Raw genomic sequence first — 18,900 nt, 5'->3', positions numbered from 1 at the left:
CTATGCCCATTTCTGAATTAGGTATAGTTTGCATTTTTTTCTTGTTGAGTTGTAGGCATTCTTAATATATAAAGAACTCCTAGAGTTTATTCCACCCTCATTTCCATTGTCTTGGTTCATAAACTAATCATTTCACTCCTGAGTTAGTCTCCCAGACTCCCCAGTTCCCCTCCTAGATGTGATGCTGGTTGAGTTTCTTGCGTAGTTATGACTTTTTCTTTCTAAAATGTTTATTATTTATGTAACAGGAATAATACACAGAATATGGTTCTGGTGAAAGATAAGTACTCCAGAGTCTGTGTGGTTTAATCAGAAACTGAGGCTATGTTCAGATCCTAAATATAGAAACTAAAAATCTTCCTGAAATCTAACACAGAATTTAGATCTAAGTAGATTCAATTTTTAAAAATCATATTTTAAACTTTAAGTCAGATTTCACTTGATTTCTTCCTATCCATGGCAAGACAAACCCTTCAAAGATCTATAAAATAACACAAGTTGGCAGTCACCTGGAAACAATTTATTATTAAATGAATTAAGCTCTAATCCATCAAGCAAAAGAATCTAACACACTCAGCATTGAGATGAAACAATACATAGGCACACAATGATTTGACTAATAAATCAACAGCCCCTGGTAAAATTCCCAATACTCAAGAAAGATTTAAAAATAAATGTCCTGTTCAACAGCTGCCTATAAGCAGGTGTCCCTTGATCCTTAGATAAGGTTAAGACTGACAAAATCACAACTGGGAGAGGAGAGGAGGTAGAAAAGGAAAGCCTGGAAATCACAAGGGAGTGGGAAGTAATCCAATTAACAGTCAGCACTGAAAATATACAATCTTAGAACAAAATAAGTGCGAATTTGGAAAATTAATGTCTATGGGCATTTTATTCCCCAAATAGGGAGCAGAGTAAATGTGGGAAATTAGATATTTTTCAATATTCCTAGAACCAAAGGCAACCACAGATTGGGAGCTACTAAACTCTCTAATGCTTAAATATTAACAAGCTCTTCACCTGGTAATTACCTTAATACTTAAATTTTTAAAAACTGAAACAACCCCGCAACAGCCAGTAAGTTCAAATTCTTATTAATCAACCTCTAGTTCTTACATATTCTGACTATGAAAAGAGGTACATAATTGTGCCCTTTTTAAAGATGCAAATAATTTGCCCATTGTGTAAATGAAGCTCACCTGGTCTCAACAGGAGGAACCTGCCCAGGGTAAGAAATTGAGGGCAGTCAGAAAGGCAACCAACACTGCATTTCTGTTGCCAGTCATTCAGTCTGCAGTGCCTCTTTACAACGGGAATAAGCTGTGCCCAAACACAAAGCCCAGGCCATAGAGGAAAAGGGCCTTTAGACCGGATGAAGAGTTAGCAGACCTGTTCTTGTCTTATCTCTGTTCTCGAGGAAAAGATTCCTCTAAGGTGAGCCAAGTTCAGTGGCTCATTTTAACCTAGAGCTGCTTCGGGAGTTTCTAGCTATCTAACTGGATTCTACTAACTCGGTTCTCATCCCAACAGCACTCTACGCCCCGGCTTGGAAAGTTCCTCGGGAAGGAGATGAAACTAATTAGTAGGACACAGCCCTACTAATCAAAGGCAACCCAAGTATTTTACTAGCTGTGTATAAAAGACTTTCCCACAACTGTGGCAAAGGCCACAGCAGAAATATCTGTACCGCAGGCGGCTCCGCAGTCACTGTTCTCTTTGACTCTGCCCTCCTCTCTTTAGCTCTCTGCCCTGGCAACCTCAGCCTGTCTTCACCATGTTTCTTCTCCCGGAGGCAAAGTATTTCTTTTCAGCTGATTTTTGAGAAAGGCTTATTTTTGTGATTTACCCAACTAACCATGAAATCAGGTCTGGTGGGGTAGAGAGTAAAACTAAACAAACAATCCTCTATGTCTGAAAAACAGCTTCATAAGCTGCTTGGCCGAGCTGTGCTCGTCTATGCTGGGTCTTCTTCCTCCATTACCACGTCATAGTCGGTAGTTTTCTTCTGCTCAGCCTCTGGTCCTGCAGGCAGAATGCTTGTGACAGTGTGGAGAAGCGCTTCGATCTGCTCCTCTGTGAGCCGTTCTTCACTCTCTTCCACCATCTGCAGAAGAAAGAAAACCCTCAGGGTTACAAATGAGCCTCATAGGCCTGGCCACCCCACGATGTTCTCAGTCCCAGCCCAGCCTCTTAGCACAGAGCTCAGGGCCTGGCTTCGAAGCCACCCCAGGTCTCTAGGTCCTCCCCACATTGGCTCCACAGGTGGGAGAAGCTAGCTCAAATTTCAGGGTAAGCCAGTGGGACTATTCAAAATAGGTCAATGGAAAAAAAAGAGGGTTGCAGGTTAGCATTTTTCTTTAAAGAAAAAGAAAACCCTAATAGTTCTATCCCTAAATATGTGTGTGAATATGTTGTATATGCAAAGAAAACTCACCTCTGGGGAGTGAAATGGTGCTTTATATACTTTTGTACTTCACAACAAGCTCACCTGTAACTTATAAACTGTAGCAACAACTCATCTGGTCATTGCCCACTATGTGCCAAATGGTTTATATATTTTTTCTAATCCTCATTAAACCTACCACTAACAACAGCTCTTTTGGGAGCTTATGTGCCTGGTGCTGCACCTTACACTTTAGATCTATTATTTCTTTTAACCCTCACAACAATCCTGACAAGGGGCAAAACTAGAATTCTAAGCCAGGCCTACCTAACTCAAACACACGCCACTTGGCCTTAGTCACTTCCTGAGAAAGCAGAACAGGAGTCTGATGAGTGATGGCTGGAAAACAATCCCACACTGCCTCAAAGGTCTACTTAAAGCCTGGTTTCTGACACAGTCCAGGAAATCCGAACACACAGATGATACCTACAATCATGAGCCAGTTTCCTAAGCCTCACCTCTAATTCTCAATATGCTAATGAGTACAGATATAATATACAGTCAGCCCCCTTTAAAAGTACGCAGGCAGCCAAGGTGTTTAACCACTTTCAGTTGGTGGACAGCTTCTTCAGGAAAGGTATCCAGGGTCCTATCCTATGGCATTTTCCACAGCACTCTCTAACATCTGGCAACTAAGACCAAAGGGAAATCTAGAAAGAAATCCAGCAGACTTAAGTAAAGAAAGATGACAAGCTAGGCTTACAATCCTGAAATCAGTCTACTGCCTCACTTTACAAATAACATTACAGAAACAAAAGACGTCAGGTGACACATCCAAGGTCATACTGCAAACTCCTGACAAAATATTGGTCTCTTCATTTATCTTAGTCCAAAAATGCTCCACACTAAAGAATAACCCTGGGTGTTCTAGGGTGAACCAATGAAGCTACTTCCCATCACACTGTGAAATAAAATGTTTGTTTTCTAAAGATTCAAAGGTTCAATAAAATGTAGCTTCTCTAATGAACAAGAAACAATCCCCAAAAGCCCATTTTTAAAACCAGATATACAAAACTAGGGTCTGTGAAAGGCAGTAATCTAACCTAGACTGTCTCCAAAGAATGAAGGAAGAGGAAGGAGGGATACATCCACTCTGACCTAATCCTGAGAAAAGATGATCTCCATGTGAGAGAAGCATGTCTCCAAGTGTATGAGTTAACTGGCATATGCAGTTGATGTTGAACTGTTTCCTGCCTGAGGAAAGAGAGTGAAGGAGATCTGAACCATTGTTAGAACAGTGACAACCTCCCACCAGTATCTGTACTAGCTCCAGTTTCTGTGGGGCTTTCCCAGAATCACTGCCACCAGAGCTTTCTCAAGAACGCTGCACATAAAGTCAGGACAATTTACAGGTGAGTAGGGGCTCAACATTATAAGGAAACTTGATCTGGGTCTCACACCAAGTAGGGGCAAAGTCTTTTGACTTTGCATCCCAGTTTTTTCTAGAGGACCATGTCCTCCACTAGGAGGTTTCTATTATTTCTTCTCTCAGAGATGCTGCACAGCAGACTCGAGTCCACCAGTTTAAGAGTTAGGTTATATGCCCTCTAAGAGGCCTTACTTTTCAGAAAACCAAACAGAGAACTTCAACAGGCCACCTTCTTGCATCCCAATCTCTGGGTTTGGCAGATGCAACACTAAGATTAGGTGTCAGGGAAGTGTGCTCTTGGAAAAAGTGTCAATGAGCTATTTTGCCAAATTGGCCAAGAGCAGCTTTGGTTAGCACACAACCCTCAGGGATAATTATAGTCAGGAGCTTTTCTTTTCAACCCAAGATTCCAGGTCACAGAAAGTAAACCTAAGCCACATTAAGTTTAATGAAATACACACAGAAAGAAACTTACTAGCCCATCTTAGATCACTAGGGTAAATGACAGTAACTATGTTTATTCTTCACCTTGTCTTCCCATCACATAAGAAAGAGCCCAAATAAAGATGAGCAAAACACATCTCAACATTCTGATACCAGAGGTTTCAAGTTGTTCAGAATATAAAAGCAAATGAAATTTTAAAATCCAAAGTATTTGCAGATGAGTCAACATAAATGAAAAATGTTTTAAATCATATACAAAGATTGTATCAATACCCAGGGGCTGTCAAATTGAGCTGCTGAACTATTAAAATGGTTGTTTCTCATTTTAAGCTGCTAGGCTTAACCTCCTACTTTCCTCAAACATCTCAAAATCTATTAGTCACTGACACTTTTAGCTATTTGACCCAGAACAGTTCACTTAACGTCTGTAAATATATATTTTTTTAGACTAATCATCTTTAACCTTTGTAAATTTCAATTTTCTCTAATACAAAATGAAAGTAATGCGTATAGTAAGGACCAAATGAAAACATACATTATAGTGTTTTATAAACCATAAAACTATGTAATTCAAGACATTTTATAATCACTACATTATAACAGGCATAGATGGCAGTGCTGTTCAAGACAGTGGCCTGTGAGGTCATGGGTTCACTGTCCTATCTTCAGACCAGAGGACTCAAAGGGGGGATGGCTTCCTCTTCTTCACAGACAGCAGGCAGTAGTCGCCTGTGGGTGTGAGGATTGCAACAAATCACGGCTGAGGTGTAAGTGAAAAAGAGAAGCTTCAGCCTCAAAAACTTAATACTGCAAAATGTTAGGTGCTGGGATTATTTCTGGACCCAGAGAGCATAAACAGCTGTAAGGTTAACATGGGGAAATTCTCAAGTCCCTTGTAGTTTTCACTCCACATGCAAACCTAATTTCTTATTCCACTCTGTTGAGAAGATACTGCTGCAAGCCTTGGTAAATGATGTGCTATCTTTTACAGCCAAATCCCAGGATGGGAAAAATCTGGCTATAAAATGGTCCAACTACTGGGAAACCACACAAGCAATTTTGACCAAGGAAAGGAGAAGAAAACGAACAGTCTGAAGAGATGCAAAAGCACATGACTTGGAGGAACATAGTAAGACTTCTGAATCAGACAGACCCAAATCAGCCACTCACTAGCCAAGACTATCATGAGGGCATTACTGACATATACAAAGCCCCTGGCACCACGTCTGACATATAGCAGGCACTCCTAATAGCAGCTAATCTTACCAAGTACTGATAGAGCTTTCTAGAGGCTCTAGGATGAGGTCACACTAATCCTCCTCATCTCTTCTCCATCTGTCATTAAACCATGAATAACATATGTTGCTGATTAAAGTTGGAGGAGACATGGCATGTGATCTTTAACCCAGAGGGAAAGGGATTAGTTTCCTGCTGTTCTGTTTTTTTTCTCTTTCCTAAGTTGAATCTCCAACACACACAGTCAAATGCATATGAATGAGGGTTTAAAAAGGAATCTTTATGTATCCTAAAGGCCAGTTACCAAGAAAGGCACCCTTTGTGGAAGGAATTTTTCTAACTTAATTTTGAATACATTTTGAAGGGCAGAAACACCACCACAAAGAAATAAGTTTCTGTCAAAAATTAAATACTCCATGACCCTTTAATGAAAGGTGTTTGTTTTTAAAACAACTCTAAAGATCATAGGTATTATTGGCCATTTTTTCCACACTTTTCTGACAAAGTGTGGAAATTTGACAAAGACCTAAATACTTCTAACACTGACTTTGGAAACAGTTTGTGTGTTTTTTAATGTCAGGATATTGCTTAAAGAACTTTTGTGAGTAAAACGTATTACAATGGAGAAAGGACACAGGGCCTGCCCTCCCAAAACTGCATCCGTGTATGTGGCTAAACTTTGTGTTGTGATACAATGAGTTAAAATAAACTACAAAGCAAAACTGTAGTCATTGCATATGTGAGATAAAGGAAGGGCCAAAGGAAGAGGCCATGGTTATTTCAAGGGCAGGGTAATAGGGGGAAGTGAACACACCTTGGCAACAAATGAACACACAGAAAAGCAGCCTGCTTGCCAGTTAGCTCGAAGCAGAGGTCAGTGAAATGCAAGCGGCCTAGGTCCTGCTTGGGTGTAGAATTTCTGGGGCCCCGAGCCCATGTCTGGCACCAGGTCCACCTCGGGCCACCTCCCAGCTCCCCAGGGGGCCTGTCTGGGGTGGGGCAGCTGGCACTGAGCTGCTCCTGGAACAGGTCTCCCTCGAGTCCATATGGCCATCTGCTAGCTCCCACCAGGCAGCTATAACTGCTTCCCAGGGGTGGTATGAAGTGCAGGTTCACCAAGTGAACAAGAGCAAGTTAGGGATCCATGAGTGACAGCCACGGTGACCGGTGGGGACTACCAGGGCCAACGTGTGCCTTGAGCCATTGGTCAGAACCAGGGATCTCTCAGGCTGAGTTAAGATAAAGTAAGCCCTCTGTTCTGAAACCTGCCCCAACACAGGTTAATTGGTGCTCCATGGCAGGCTAAAGGGAAACTAAAGTAAAAAGTCACTGTTCACGTTCAGTCAGCAATGAAGGATGAATTGCAAATCTGCTGAAAGAGAATTCTAGAAAAGACTCACCCCCCTACTGATGTACCCTCCCTATGACAGGACTCGAGAGGCCCAGTGAATAAGACACGGGGCCCTGACCGGGGTTCTGGCTGTGGGGTGATCAGTGAGACCATGCACAGGTTGCATCGGGTGTCCACAGGGCTGTCTGCTGCTGCGTCTCCAGCTCAGCCCCATGAGGGTGCCCTGGGCTGCTGGCTGCACAGGGGTATTTTCATAGGACCAAGGCCTTGTATACAGGAACAAGTGAGATCACTGAGCAGATAACGCCCAGCAGGAAGCTATGCTCAGGGCTGGCCACTGTGGAAGACCTGGCAGGGCCTCGAGGGCCACAGGTTTCGCCAAGCCCCTCTTCCTCCTCCTTGTCCAATGTTGGAAAGCCAAGCACTTCTGAAGGCTCATCAGGGGACAGGTCGGGGAGAGTGGGCTTAAAGGTGGCAGCATCACTGTTGTCTCCGAAAACAGAATCTTCAGCAGATCTTCCTCCAGCTTGATGGGGGTGCTGGGGGCAGCAGGGTGCTCTGGAGGACTGCCATCTTTCTGCTCTCTGCTCTCATCCAGACTCTCTGCGGGGCCCTTGTGCTTGTACTCCACCTCCCTACAGTATTCCTCCAGCTCCCGGCAGTGAGCGTGTTGAAGGGGTTGGGGTCCGTGGCGCTCACAATGACATGGGGCTAGTACTCTTTCTCAATAATGGCTTTGGAGGCTGTCACCAGCTCCCCCTGGATGAGGCTCCTGTCCATCACTACACTACACAAAACCTGGGACTGGGGGCCAGCCGTCTTAATGTCCTTTAAGTTCTGCTCTTGGATCCTATTCATCTCCTGGACCTCTTTCGGGTTTGTGTTCAACCGAACAAACAGGTTAGGGACAACAGAGGTGAAGGCTCTATGTCCATCCTCTTTAGTCCACTTAGTCTTTGACTTGGGGCTGCTTCTATTTTGCCCTTCCTGAGGCATCATCACCCTGGCCAGAGTTCAGCCATCTTGTCTTGTCTAATTGCTGCTTCTGAAAACTGTGAGAGGAGAGCAAGTGCCTGAATCACAGTCACTAGCAAAGGAGTAACCTGTGACACTAGCAGGAACCTCCACATTGCTGTATTTTTAAGACTTCTCTCTCAGAGCCGGGTATTGATAAGGGTAGCCAGTCCTGAAACGCAGGTTATCGAGCATCCGCATGAGGGCTTCAAACTCCTGCTCATAGGTGGATCAGCCACTTGGGAGGCGACCCAGTGCCCTCCCCTGCTGGAGGCCCCGGGGAACAAGATTTGGCTTTGTACTTCCCAGGATCCAGGAGGACTAAGTTGTCTGGCCCTCCTGCACTGGCCAGAGTTTGAACCTGGATCTCACAGGCCACCACGGGGTTGTGGACGTAATAGAAGGCCTCTTCAACGCTCTCTCCGACAGACACCAGCCCATGATTCTGGAGAATGAGAACCTTGCTTTTAGGCCCCCAATTTTTCTGAATTAAAACCTTTTCCTCTTCATCAACCAAAACCCCATGTAATCACAGTAAGCCACTTCTCCAAGGGAACGTGCCTCCAGGGAGATGGGCAAGAGGCCACATTTCATCACAGAGACCACGGCCCCTGCTGGCATGTGACTATGGACCACACACTTCATATCCGGCTGTGCAGCATAATCTCAGAGCATAGCATGAAGCCAGCTTGATTTACTCCTAGATTAGTGCTTCCACAGTCCATAACATCTCCTTGCAGATCGATTTTCACCAGAAGTCACTTCACTATAGAGAAGCCTGAAAGGTACAATGAGGAAGTGTTCCGGCTTGGAGCTCACTCTGGTTGTGGTATGATTGTAGATAAGCTCAGACCACCCAAAGAGATCTGCCGGTCTGTAAAATGCTGCCAATTTACACCGCAATAACTTTCCCCCTTTGTCATAGGCAATTGCATCAGATCCTCTAAGGTCGTTCACAGGCGTTACCATACCAACGAAGACTCATGTTCAAGGCAGCCATCCCTTCTTGTGGGGCTGACCGGTAGACATTCGGAACATTCGTGGTCATAAACTCTGCAATCTGCTGCAACGCCAGCAGGCCAGTGGGATTCTTCCCCTTCTTAAATTGTTCCTGTATCATTGATTCCAACTCTTCATAGAAAGTGGGACTCCGCAGAATCATGGACACCCTCTTTTTCTGTTCCATCATGTTGAAGTCCTGGCGAAGGTCAGGTGCCATGTTCCCCTCTTGCAGGTATTCCAAACTGTTTTCATCTACCCTAAGTACCTCTCTTTGTGAGGGGCTGTGGTCAGGGGTGGTGAGGTCACCACTGAGGCCTGATTATCACCACTCATGGCACAATCTTTCTAGGTTCCTCAGGGGAGGCACGCGGGATCCCAAGTCCAAGTGTGGCTGCCACCTGTCCTGCTCAGAGCCAGACTCGGGCCTGGGCTCTGCCTCCTGCCCACAGCCCGCACCCGGCCCACAGCTCCCTCCTGCCACAGGGCCTCTCCACCCCCTCATACTCTGGTGCTGCCCTGGCCACTCTGGAAACAGTTTTATTCCCAGTTTATTAATTCTCCAGCCGAAGTTTACTGGCAATTAAATGGCCTGCCTAATGTTTTAACTTAACGATGCTCTTTGCTTTGTACAACTGAAGGAAATGGCCAGTGTGCCAATACAGCAATCACTCAGCTGTATCACTGGACCTCATTTTCACATGTTCCTTATGCCATCGCAGCTTCCTACTCCAGCTGCCTCCCACAATTCTGAAGGTTTATGCTGTGACTGCAATTTAGTCTTTCTAAGTGATGAGGCTCCTGTGAATGGTTTTATACAGGAAAATAAGATAATTAAACTTGTGGTTTTAGATAGTAAACTATATAGTGATGTAGAAGATAGACTGGAGGGGGGGACTGGAGGCAGAGAGAATGGTGAGAGGACAACTGCAAGAGCAGAGCTGAGAAATGATGACAAAAAGTAATGCAGTGCAGTAGGGGAAGGAAGAGTCAGAGGAGACAGAAGCAAGAGAGCCTGGGGACTAACTGAATGTGAGATCAAAGGAAGAGAATGACTTCCAGGTTTCTCGCTTAGGAAATTGGGCCAGGAGGGGTGAGAGTGAGAGAGCATGTGGGAAAGTACACATATGCTCCATTAACCAAGAAAAGAAATTCAGGAAGAGCAAGTCAAAGGGTAGGAGTAGGGGGAGATGAATTCCAGCAGAGGCATGTCAAGTGTGATGCTTGTATGCAACATCTGGGTTGGGAATAACCCTACAGGGAAGCAATGGCCAGAATCCCGTAGGACATCAGGTGTGACAAAGACACACCAACTCATAGGCCTAAATCCTGTAGACGGAAGTAAATTTCCTCCAATCTTCTACTTTACCTTAGTCCATACTAACTAGGATCAAATTAGTGAGGTTTCCTTTCACTTATAACATGGAGTGGTGTGACAGTCTTTCCAAGATATGTCAGTTCCTAGTTTGTCTGTTGTCAACCTTTATATCACCCTTTCTACATCTCATACCTAGAAAACAAACTCCCCCACCCCCACCCCAGTTCAGGCCTCCTTCACTCACCAGCTGGATCTCAACGGCAGTCACAGGCCTATGATTCAGCAGCTGAAGTTTTTCAGCTCTGTCAAAAAAAAAGTACAAAGCACTTAAAACTCTCATATCCCTAAGGATCTTGATTCTTTACCAAGCTGCTGAGAGAACAGTTTGCAAGATAATAAATGGGAGAACCACTTGGAACATGGCCCTCAGCTTCTTCAACTGTAAAATGAAATTCAAGAGTACAAATGTGTATTAGAATCCTACAAGGTATAGAGGCTTGGATTTTAAGAAATATAGCAAATAGAAGAGATGTAGGTTTAATAACTTTTATTTGGAAAATGTAAAAAAAAATTAATGTTTTCTTAATTCAAATTGTAGAAAGTAAAGATTAACAAAATCATCTTGGTTGGTCATTACTTGAGAATTCCTTTTTGAGATTAAGATTAAATGTTAACTCAGGTTTGACCTATTATCTTAGTAAACAAAAGCAACTCTAAGGGAGCAGGAGTTAATACACAGTAGTACAAGGTAGTTTTCTGTCCTCAAAAAGCTTACAGTTCAGTTGGGGAAAGAAGACAAACACAAGCAAATTTTATAAAAGATTTAAGTAACAGTTGAAGATAATAACTGCTGTCTGTCAGAAGGCAATATATAGCTCACTGCTGAACTCCCAAAGACAAAAGAACTTAAAAGAGAACAGCTTCAATTACCACCCCTGTGCAGGTAACAATTCATAAATTTCCCAATCTGGAGCTCCAGATTCATCTTTAAATTCAATTCTATAAATACTAACACAGTTTAAAGATATTACACAATAAAAAGATAAGCAAGCTACAATTCCCACAGTCATGTGTTTGGGGAAGCAATACAAGTTACCCAGACTCCCTAAGCCTCGATTTCATCATTTGTAAAACATGCATGATGATATATTTACTATCGCACAAGGGGTGAGGAGGGATGAAAACTTTACCATTTATAGTGGCAGCAACTACCATTTATTGCTTACTTTCCATTAGACAAGCACATATAACTGTCGGACTTAACTGATGCTGAGATGGTAAATAACCTGTCCAAGGTTACGCAACTAGTAAATGGCAGAGCTGGGACTCTACCATCAAAGCTCATGTTCTTAACCATCTGCTTCTAGTGTTCATAGTGCTCATAATAGTGACTGTCAAACAGTAATTTCTCCATAAATGGTAGGCATTACTAAAGAAGTTGTAGTCAAGTTCTACTCCTCATAATCCCCCAAACATTTCCTCTAGACTTTAAGAGGAAGACTTCACAGAGAAGACCCTTGCACTGGGCTCTGCAGGATTTTATAGGCAGAAAGTATAAACAGAATGGACAGTCAAGGCAGGAACAGCACAAGTAAATGCCCAGAAGTACAAAAATTCATGGAGCTTTAGGAAATGGCTCCTAGAGAGAATGTGGGACATAAGGATGAAAGAGTCATCTGGGATAAGGGCCGTGACTACCAAGAGGCTGAATGTTACTTTGTACTCTCTGGAAAGCAACCAAGGAAAGGACTAACATGCTCAAGCAGATCCTCAAAGCAATTCTGGAAGACCTGAGAAAATGGAGGCAAAGACACTGTAATACTCCCAGCTGAGAGAACACAAAGTCATGAACCTAGACAGCAGCAGCAGTAGCAGCAGCAGGGATGGCAATGAGAGTCTGGACATGTGAAATGCTCTTGATCACCCTCAGGTATAATTAGTCAAGAGACCTAACAACTGCCTAGGTTTGGTGGGGATGGGGTAAAGGAAAGGAAAGAGTCAAAGTTTACTGTTAGGTTTTTAGCCTGTTTGGAAAAAATATATTACTTGAAATTTGAATTTGAGTTTGTGGTACTTTTATTAATCCACTTATTAAAGCTGATGGTGTATGGGTCCTGAGCCAGGGACTTAATAGTCATCTGCTTGTTGAAACATCATGGTGGCCCATGAGGAAATGAGTCACAGAGAGCTGATTGACTGATTTAGAGAGAAAGAGAAAGAGCAAGAGAGAAGAGAGAGAGAAACACTGATTTGCTGTTCCACTTATTTATGCATTCATTGGTTGATTCTTGTATGTGCCCTGACTGGGGATCAAACCCACAACCTTGGTGTATCAGGATGACACTAACCAACCAAGCTACCTGGCCAGGGCTAAGTTTGTGGCACTATGAGAACACAATAAGAAGGATTCTATCAAGCAAAGTGTCTAGTTTTAGTTCTAGTGTGGTCTAAAACAAAAGATCAGAGCTGAATTTATTAGCAAGGAGTTATGTGAGAGCATGACAGTGGATAGCATAGCCCAGAGACCAACTGCAGAGTAAATAAAGACCCAGGACACCATAAAGCACCTCCATTTGAAGGGACCAGGAGAGAATGCGGCAAAGGAGAATGAGAAGGAGGAAAAAACATAGTACATACAGAGTTCGGTACCCCAGTCATCCACTGGGGTCTTGGAATGTATGCTCCAAGGATAAAGCAGGACTACTGTAAACAAAACTGCAAACACTACACAGGAAAGCATCGGGCTACTTCCTGATTCCAGGACTCAGCACTTCATGATCCTTCTACTTAGACAGCATTAACTCACCTGCATCTGGCAACTCTTCCTTTACATTAAACACAGTGCAACCTCCTACAGACAAAATGTTATATTCAAATTCTGACACTTTACACATGATCTTACTCATATGTGCAATCTAATGAACAAAACAGATCCAGAGACATAGAAGCACAGAAGCAGGGAAGGCGGGGGTGGGTGGGGGGAGATTAATATAAGAATTTATACGCCTAACCTATGGACAAAGACAATAGGGCAGTAAAGGCCTAGCAGGAAGGGTACAGGGTGGAGGGGATCAATGGGGGAAAAAGAGGGACAATTGTAATATTTTCAACAATAAAGATAAAATCAAAATGAAAAAATATTTTTTTAGAAAAAAAAGAAAAAAAAATTCTGACACTTCAGTATCTATGTCCCTACTACCATAGCAGTTACACTGCATTCATATCTTTGTATTCCCAACAACTGAGACAAAGCAGGCATGAGATAAATGTTAAGGATAAATTAAAGAAAAGGCTAGGGTAGCACTGACTTCCAGAAGTAGTTCAAGGGAGAGACAACTGCTGAACACTGGGGAGACATGAGGCAGGATTCCATGGCTGAATGCAGACAGGGTAACCACACTTCAGATACTTGGGAAACCTGACCACCTTTCCACTCCGAGCTTTGCTGGCCCCAGAGGTACATGTCCCAAATATGATGTCAAATCCCAAGAGTAATCTGTGCACAAAAGAGTCCCTTTTAGGGACCCAAAATTATTTACAGACTGGCCTACGCTGGGTCCTGAAAGCAAGTCCTTCCTCTATTCCTGGTAGTCACAGCTGTACATCTTTGGGAGGAGACCTGGGGCTGCAAGCCAGGCTACAGTTCTTAAGAATTAAATGCCTTAAGCAAAAAATTAAAATGATTAAAGAACCAAATGCTTTGGGGAATTAACATGCTAAAGAAAAAATGACATGGCATTTAGTGTCAACGTGAATTCAAGTTGAGTCAGTACTACCATTTTGCTGAATAAAGTTGTAAAGTCAGATAAAACATGGTTCCTACAATACTTTCTAGAACTCTAGTAATGGAGGTATTTAACCAAATTAATGAAACTCCAGTTTGCACTACTCAAACTGGACCAGTTAAGGGCTGGGATCTTTAACCTCTTTTCCCTGAGAGAATAGTAGAGAAAAACTATTGAGATATTCAGATACTATGTAAGGATTAAAGAGCACTTCAGTAGTTTCTATTATAAACGCGATTCCTGCCTTGAACTGCACTAGCTAGCAAAAGATGGTCCAAGTCTTGACGGTATATGGCAAGCAGCCTCCTGGATCACCAGGAACTGAGGACAAATGAATTCCAATGGGCTGCAATGGTTGACCACCTCCAAGAGGAGCCAAGCCCCAGCCACAGTGAAAGAAGCCTGTCTGCTCCCTCTAGTGGTTAATTTTAGAAAAACACTGTCTGTAGCTTTTGCTTCTGACAGTCATGAATAGCCTATGTATATGTTAATCTGCTCCAGAAATCAACCATTTAATTAAAAGTAGACATGAAATTGTTAAAAGATTTTGCTTACTTTGGTTGAATCGCCAATTCAAATGGAGATTACAGCCAAGAAATCAGGAGAAGGCTGAAACTAAGGAGGACAGCAATGGAAGAATTAGGAAAGGCTTTGAGTCAAGAAGGCAGAGTAAATGCTGTACTTGCCTCCTCCCATGACCACCTCATAATTACAATTAAACTACAGAACAACCATCATTGAAAATGGCCTGAAGTCTAGCTAACAGGAAGTCCTATAATTAAGGATATAAAGCAGCAGCCATGTAAAGGCTGGTAGGAGGTGCAGAGACATGGAACAAGCTGGTCCCACACCCACCTGTGGCAGTTAAAAATTGGGAGAGGTATCTCAGCTGTGGAGGTCCCCCAAAGAGTGAGGAGTCCCAGACCCACACCATGCCCCCTAGCCCAGGGTTCCAGTGCCTGGAAGAGAAGTCCCCATAACTTCTGGCTGTGAAAACAAGCAGGGGTTATGGCTAAGTGAGATAGAGGGCTGCTGGAGTCCCAGGCATTCCTCTTAAAGGGCCCACAGGGACATACTGGCTCTCAGCTGCAGTGCTGGGGAAACCAGCTCGAAAGGCACCAGGAACATACTGGGAGGAACTGAATTGTCTGGTTTTGGGGCAAGGGCTGGCATAAAGTTTTAGAATCATTCAGCAAAGGATTTGTAAAGGCCACTTAAATTCTGTATATGGCTGTGAGATGAAGTCAATCCAAAAGAGTTATTATAAAATGGCTTTGTCCAACATGCCAGCAACTGACCATATATGGCTATTAATACTTAAATTTAATTAAAATTAAATAAAACTAAAAATGCAGTTCCTTTGTAACATTTAAATGATCAACACTACATGTGGCTAGAAGCTACTGTGTAGGACAGAGCAGAGAAATATTGCCATTGCCACAGAAAGTTCTACTGGACAGAACTGCTCCACTGAGTCTACAGAAGAACGGCAGATTGAAAGAGAATACTGTCACATGAGAAGATGCAGACCAGCTGAAACTGCATGCAACCTCTGTAGTCTGAGATCTGTATCTTTGTGACAGTCAAAACAGATCTAGAGGAAAGGTGATGAATGATTTTCTTCCTCTGCTCCCTTCCCCAAGTCCTGATCCTCTACTTGTGTTTCTATTAGCCAAAGCTTTTTGTATCAATGTGATCACACATGCTCCAATTAAGGACTGAGAGTAATAGGCATATAGGTTTGGGAAATGTTAATAAAAAGTTTCCTTGTTTACAAACAAAAAGAGAGAACAGAGCCCTGGGGACCTATAGAACAATTATCAAAGTTCTAACAGTTGTGCTTTTGGAGCTTGGAAAGAAAGGAGAATGAGATTGGAGCAGAACTAATATTTCAAAAAATAATGGCCCCAAACTTCACAGATTTGGTAAGAAATAAAAATTTACATACTTAAGAAGTTCAGCAAAAATAAAATTTTAAAAAATCAAAATTTCAGAGACCAAAGACAAGAAAAAATACTGAAAGCAGCCAGAGGAAAACAACACATTACATATTTGCCTGACCACAGATTACTCATCAGAAAGCATGGCAGTCAGGAGCCACTGAAATAACATCTTTAAAGGGCTGAAAGAAAAGATCCTTCAGTAATTAAAGAAAATAACATTCTCTGTTGAAAGAACACTAAGAAAATTTGCAGCCAGCTGACCTGTTCTAAAAGAAGTGCTAAAGGAAGTTCTTCAGGCTGAAGTAAACAGTAAAAAGTAAACACGGAACTTCAGGAATAAATGAAGAGCAAAAGAAATGGTAAAATTCTAGGGAAACATAAAAGACTATTTTTGTACTCTTAAGTTCTTTAAAATATATAAAATTAGCCCGGCCAGGCATGGCTCAGCGGTTGAGCGTCGACCTAGGATCCAGGCAATCGGGATTCGATTCCCAGTCAGGGCAAATGCCCGGGCTTCGGGCTCGATCCCCAGTCAGGGGCGTGCAGGAGGCAGCCAATCAATGACTCTCTCATCATTGACGTTTCTATCTCTCTCTCCCCCTCTCTTTTCCTCCCTCTGAAATCAATAAAGATATATTTTAAAATAAATAAATAAAATAAAATATTTAAAATTATAGAACATAAATGTTAAAACACTGCTAAATACTATTTCAATGTATGACCTACCCAACCATGGCTAAGATGATAAATTTAATGTTCTGTGTATTTTACAATTAAAAAATAAGACAGCCCTACCAGGCATGGCTCAGTGGTTGAGCACTGACCTAGGATCCAGGAGATCACAGTTCGATTCCCGGTCAGGGCACATACAAGAATCAACCAATGAATGCCTAAATAAGTGGAACAACAAATCAATGTTTCTCTTTCTCTCTCTCTCTCTAAAATCAATTTTTTAAAAACGAACACACTGAGTGTTAATTAGAATTAACAACTAAATATAAATACAAAGTTGCTGAGGGTGGCTTTTGTAAGTTATTTGATTGTGTGTCACTCTTCCTACTTAAGATAATTTTTACTTACTTGGTCAACTTGTGGCTTTTCATTGCTGTGAGAAATTCCCTGACAATCTCAGGACTCTGGTGACTGCATGGTGTTTTTGATATGTATTTTAATGTCTACAAAAAAAAAAAGGAAAAAGCAAATCTGAATGAGAAAAAGGGAAGGCAGTGACTGTAATTTAGTATGCTATAATTTTGTCTCCAAAATCTTTATAAAACAAATGCCTTCAGGAGAGTCAATCTTCAATAATAAGAATTCCTCAAAAAGAAAACCAGGAGCTAGTATAGGAAGAATAACTACTGAAATTTTAGAAGAAAACTTTTCTGATCTTAAAAAGAAAAAATTCAATCTGAATTGCATTATCATGTTTCAGATAATTTCTTTAAATACAGGAAACCCAAAGAATAAAACAAATAGCCATGAATCCATATGGACATAAATGACTGAATAAATAGATGAGAATTAACAACCATTTCTTACAGAATTCTAACTAGTAAACATAAAAGAAATGAGGGAAATAAATCACCATTAGGCAGCTCTACCACAGTAATAATTACTGCAGGAAAGACCGACCAATAAATGCTAACATTAGTGGGCAAAAGATTAAGGAAAAATGGGATATATGCATAGCTTCAAAGCATCTTCCCCAAAATATTTATTAATTACTGTGATGGTTTTAACATATGTCCTCAAATTCATTGGTATCCCTCCCTGCAAGAAGTGAAGCGTACTCCTCTTCCCCTTGAATGAGCTGGACTTGGCAACTCCTTTCTAATAGAATATGGAAATGGAAAAACAGCAACTTTCCAGTGGAGAAACCAGGCAGAAAGCACCTTAACCAAATGATCAAAGTTAACAGAATCAGTAATAAGACACTGATATCATGTACTCTGTATCACCTATATGGTATTCTTTCCCCAAAGCCATTAACTTCAGTCTAGTCATGAGCAGATATCATACATAACAGAATCGAGGGACATTCTACAAAATATCTGACCAGTACTCTTCATAAGTGTTAAGGTCATGGATGACTAGGAAAGACTAAGGAGCACAGATCAGAAGATATTGAGGAGACATGTTAACTAAATACAAAATGATGTCCTGGACTAGATCCTTGAACAGAAAAGGAAAAGAAAAAAAAAAGCCATCTGTGGGAAAACTGGGAAATAGCAAATAAAATATATAGTTTAGCTTAACAATATGTACCAAAGTTAATGTCTTAGTTTTAATAATTGTACCATGGTTATGTAAGATTTACATAGGGAAAACTAGGGGAAGGGTACAAGGGAACTCTCAGCACTATCTTTATAACTCTTCTGTAAAATTATTTCAAAATAAAAGGGTTTTATTTGTTTTTTAAAGGGAACCCCACCTAGACATAATTTGGAAAGAAATTCAAACCTGAAAAATAAACAGTACCATCAGCACCTAAGTCAAGTCTCTCTCAAAAGTGCAAACATCAGGTTGGTCTCACACTCCTCCATAATAACAAATACTAATAGATGAAGTAATATGTATAGAGCCCTGCAGAATAAAAGTTGAAGCCAAAAACTCCATATTCAGATGAGTTGTCATTCACATTAAGAACTCCCTCCCAGGAGCGCACCCATGCCTTCCTGACCTCTCAGCCATGCATCTCCTAAACTCTAAGGGTCCCCGCGAGAATTGCAACCAGGGGAGCAATAGGCGGCAGCAGCTGTCTAGGGCTAAACCCCTGAACCTGTCTCAAAGGCTCCCTTTTCTGTGACTTTTCAGTGAGCCAATAGCAACCCCATCTTGGCTCACTTCTGTCACTGGAACTTTTCTCAGAAAGCCAAAGCAGCCCCACCTAGGCTCTCTCCTGTTGCTTCTTCTACCCTAAGCCCTTCCTTGTTTCACTGACCCCAGCTTTAATAACCACATTCTCAAAATAAAACTAAAAAAAAACACTTGAAATATA

General features: G+C 41.9%; 1 protein-coding gene and 1 pseudogene across 4 annotated transcripts in view; both read right to left on the bottom strand.

Annotated features, from left to right (window-relative positions):
* Positions 1–498: 498 nt before the first annotated feature.
* Positions 499–18,900, bottom strand: part of CRCP (CGRP receptor component) — a 32,056-nt gene continuing 13,654 nt past the window's right edge. The window contains exons 4-6 of one of the 3 annotated variants that reach the window (XM_081132681.1): positions 16,983–17,077; positions 10,419–10,476; positions 499–2,104 (exon numbers count right to left, since the gene is read on the bottom strand). In XM_081132681.1, the coding sequence (XP_080988807.1) occupies positions 1,955–2,104; positions 10,419–10,476; positions 16,983–17,077 (303 nt within the window). In that variant the 3' untranslated portion in view covers positions 499–1,954. The remainder of the gene's footprint in view (positions 2,105–10,418; positions 10,477–16,982; positions 17,078–18,900) is intronic. The other 2 variants (XM_081132682.1, XM_081132683.1) reach the window with 2 other exon arrangements.
* Positions 7,095–9,192, bottom strand: LOC308554431 (alpha-adducin pseudogene; annotated as a pseudogene). Its single transcript has one exon. The product of its transcript is annotated as an alpha-adducin pseudogene (transcript).

The sequence above is a fragment of the Miniopterus schreibersii genome, assembly GCF_964146895.1.
Source record: "Miniopterus schreibersii genome assembly, chromosome: 3".
NCBI classification, from domain to species: domain Eukaryota; kingdom Metazoa; phylum Chordata; class Mammalia; order Chiroptera; family Miniopteridae; genus Miniopterus; species Miniopterus schreibersii.
The sequence above is the reverse complement of the archived record's forward strand: the minus strand, read 5'-3'. Positions and strand labels throughout refer to the sequence as shown.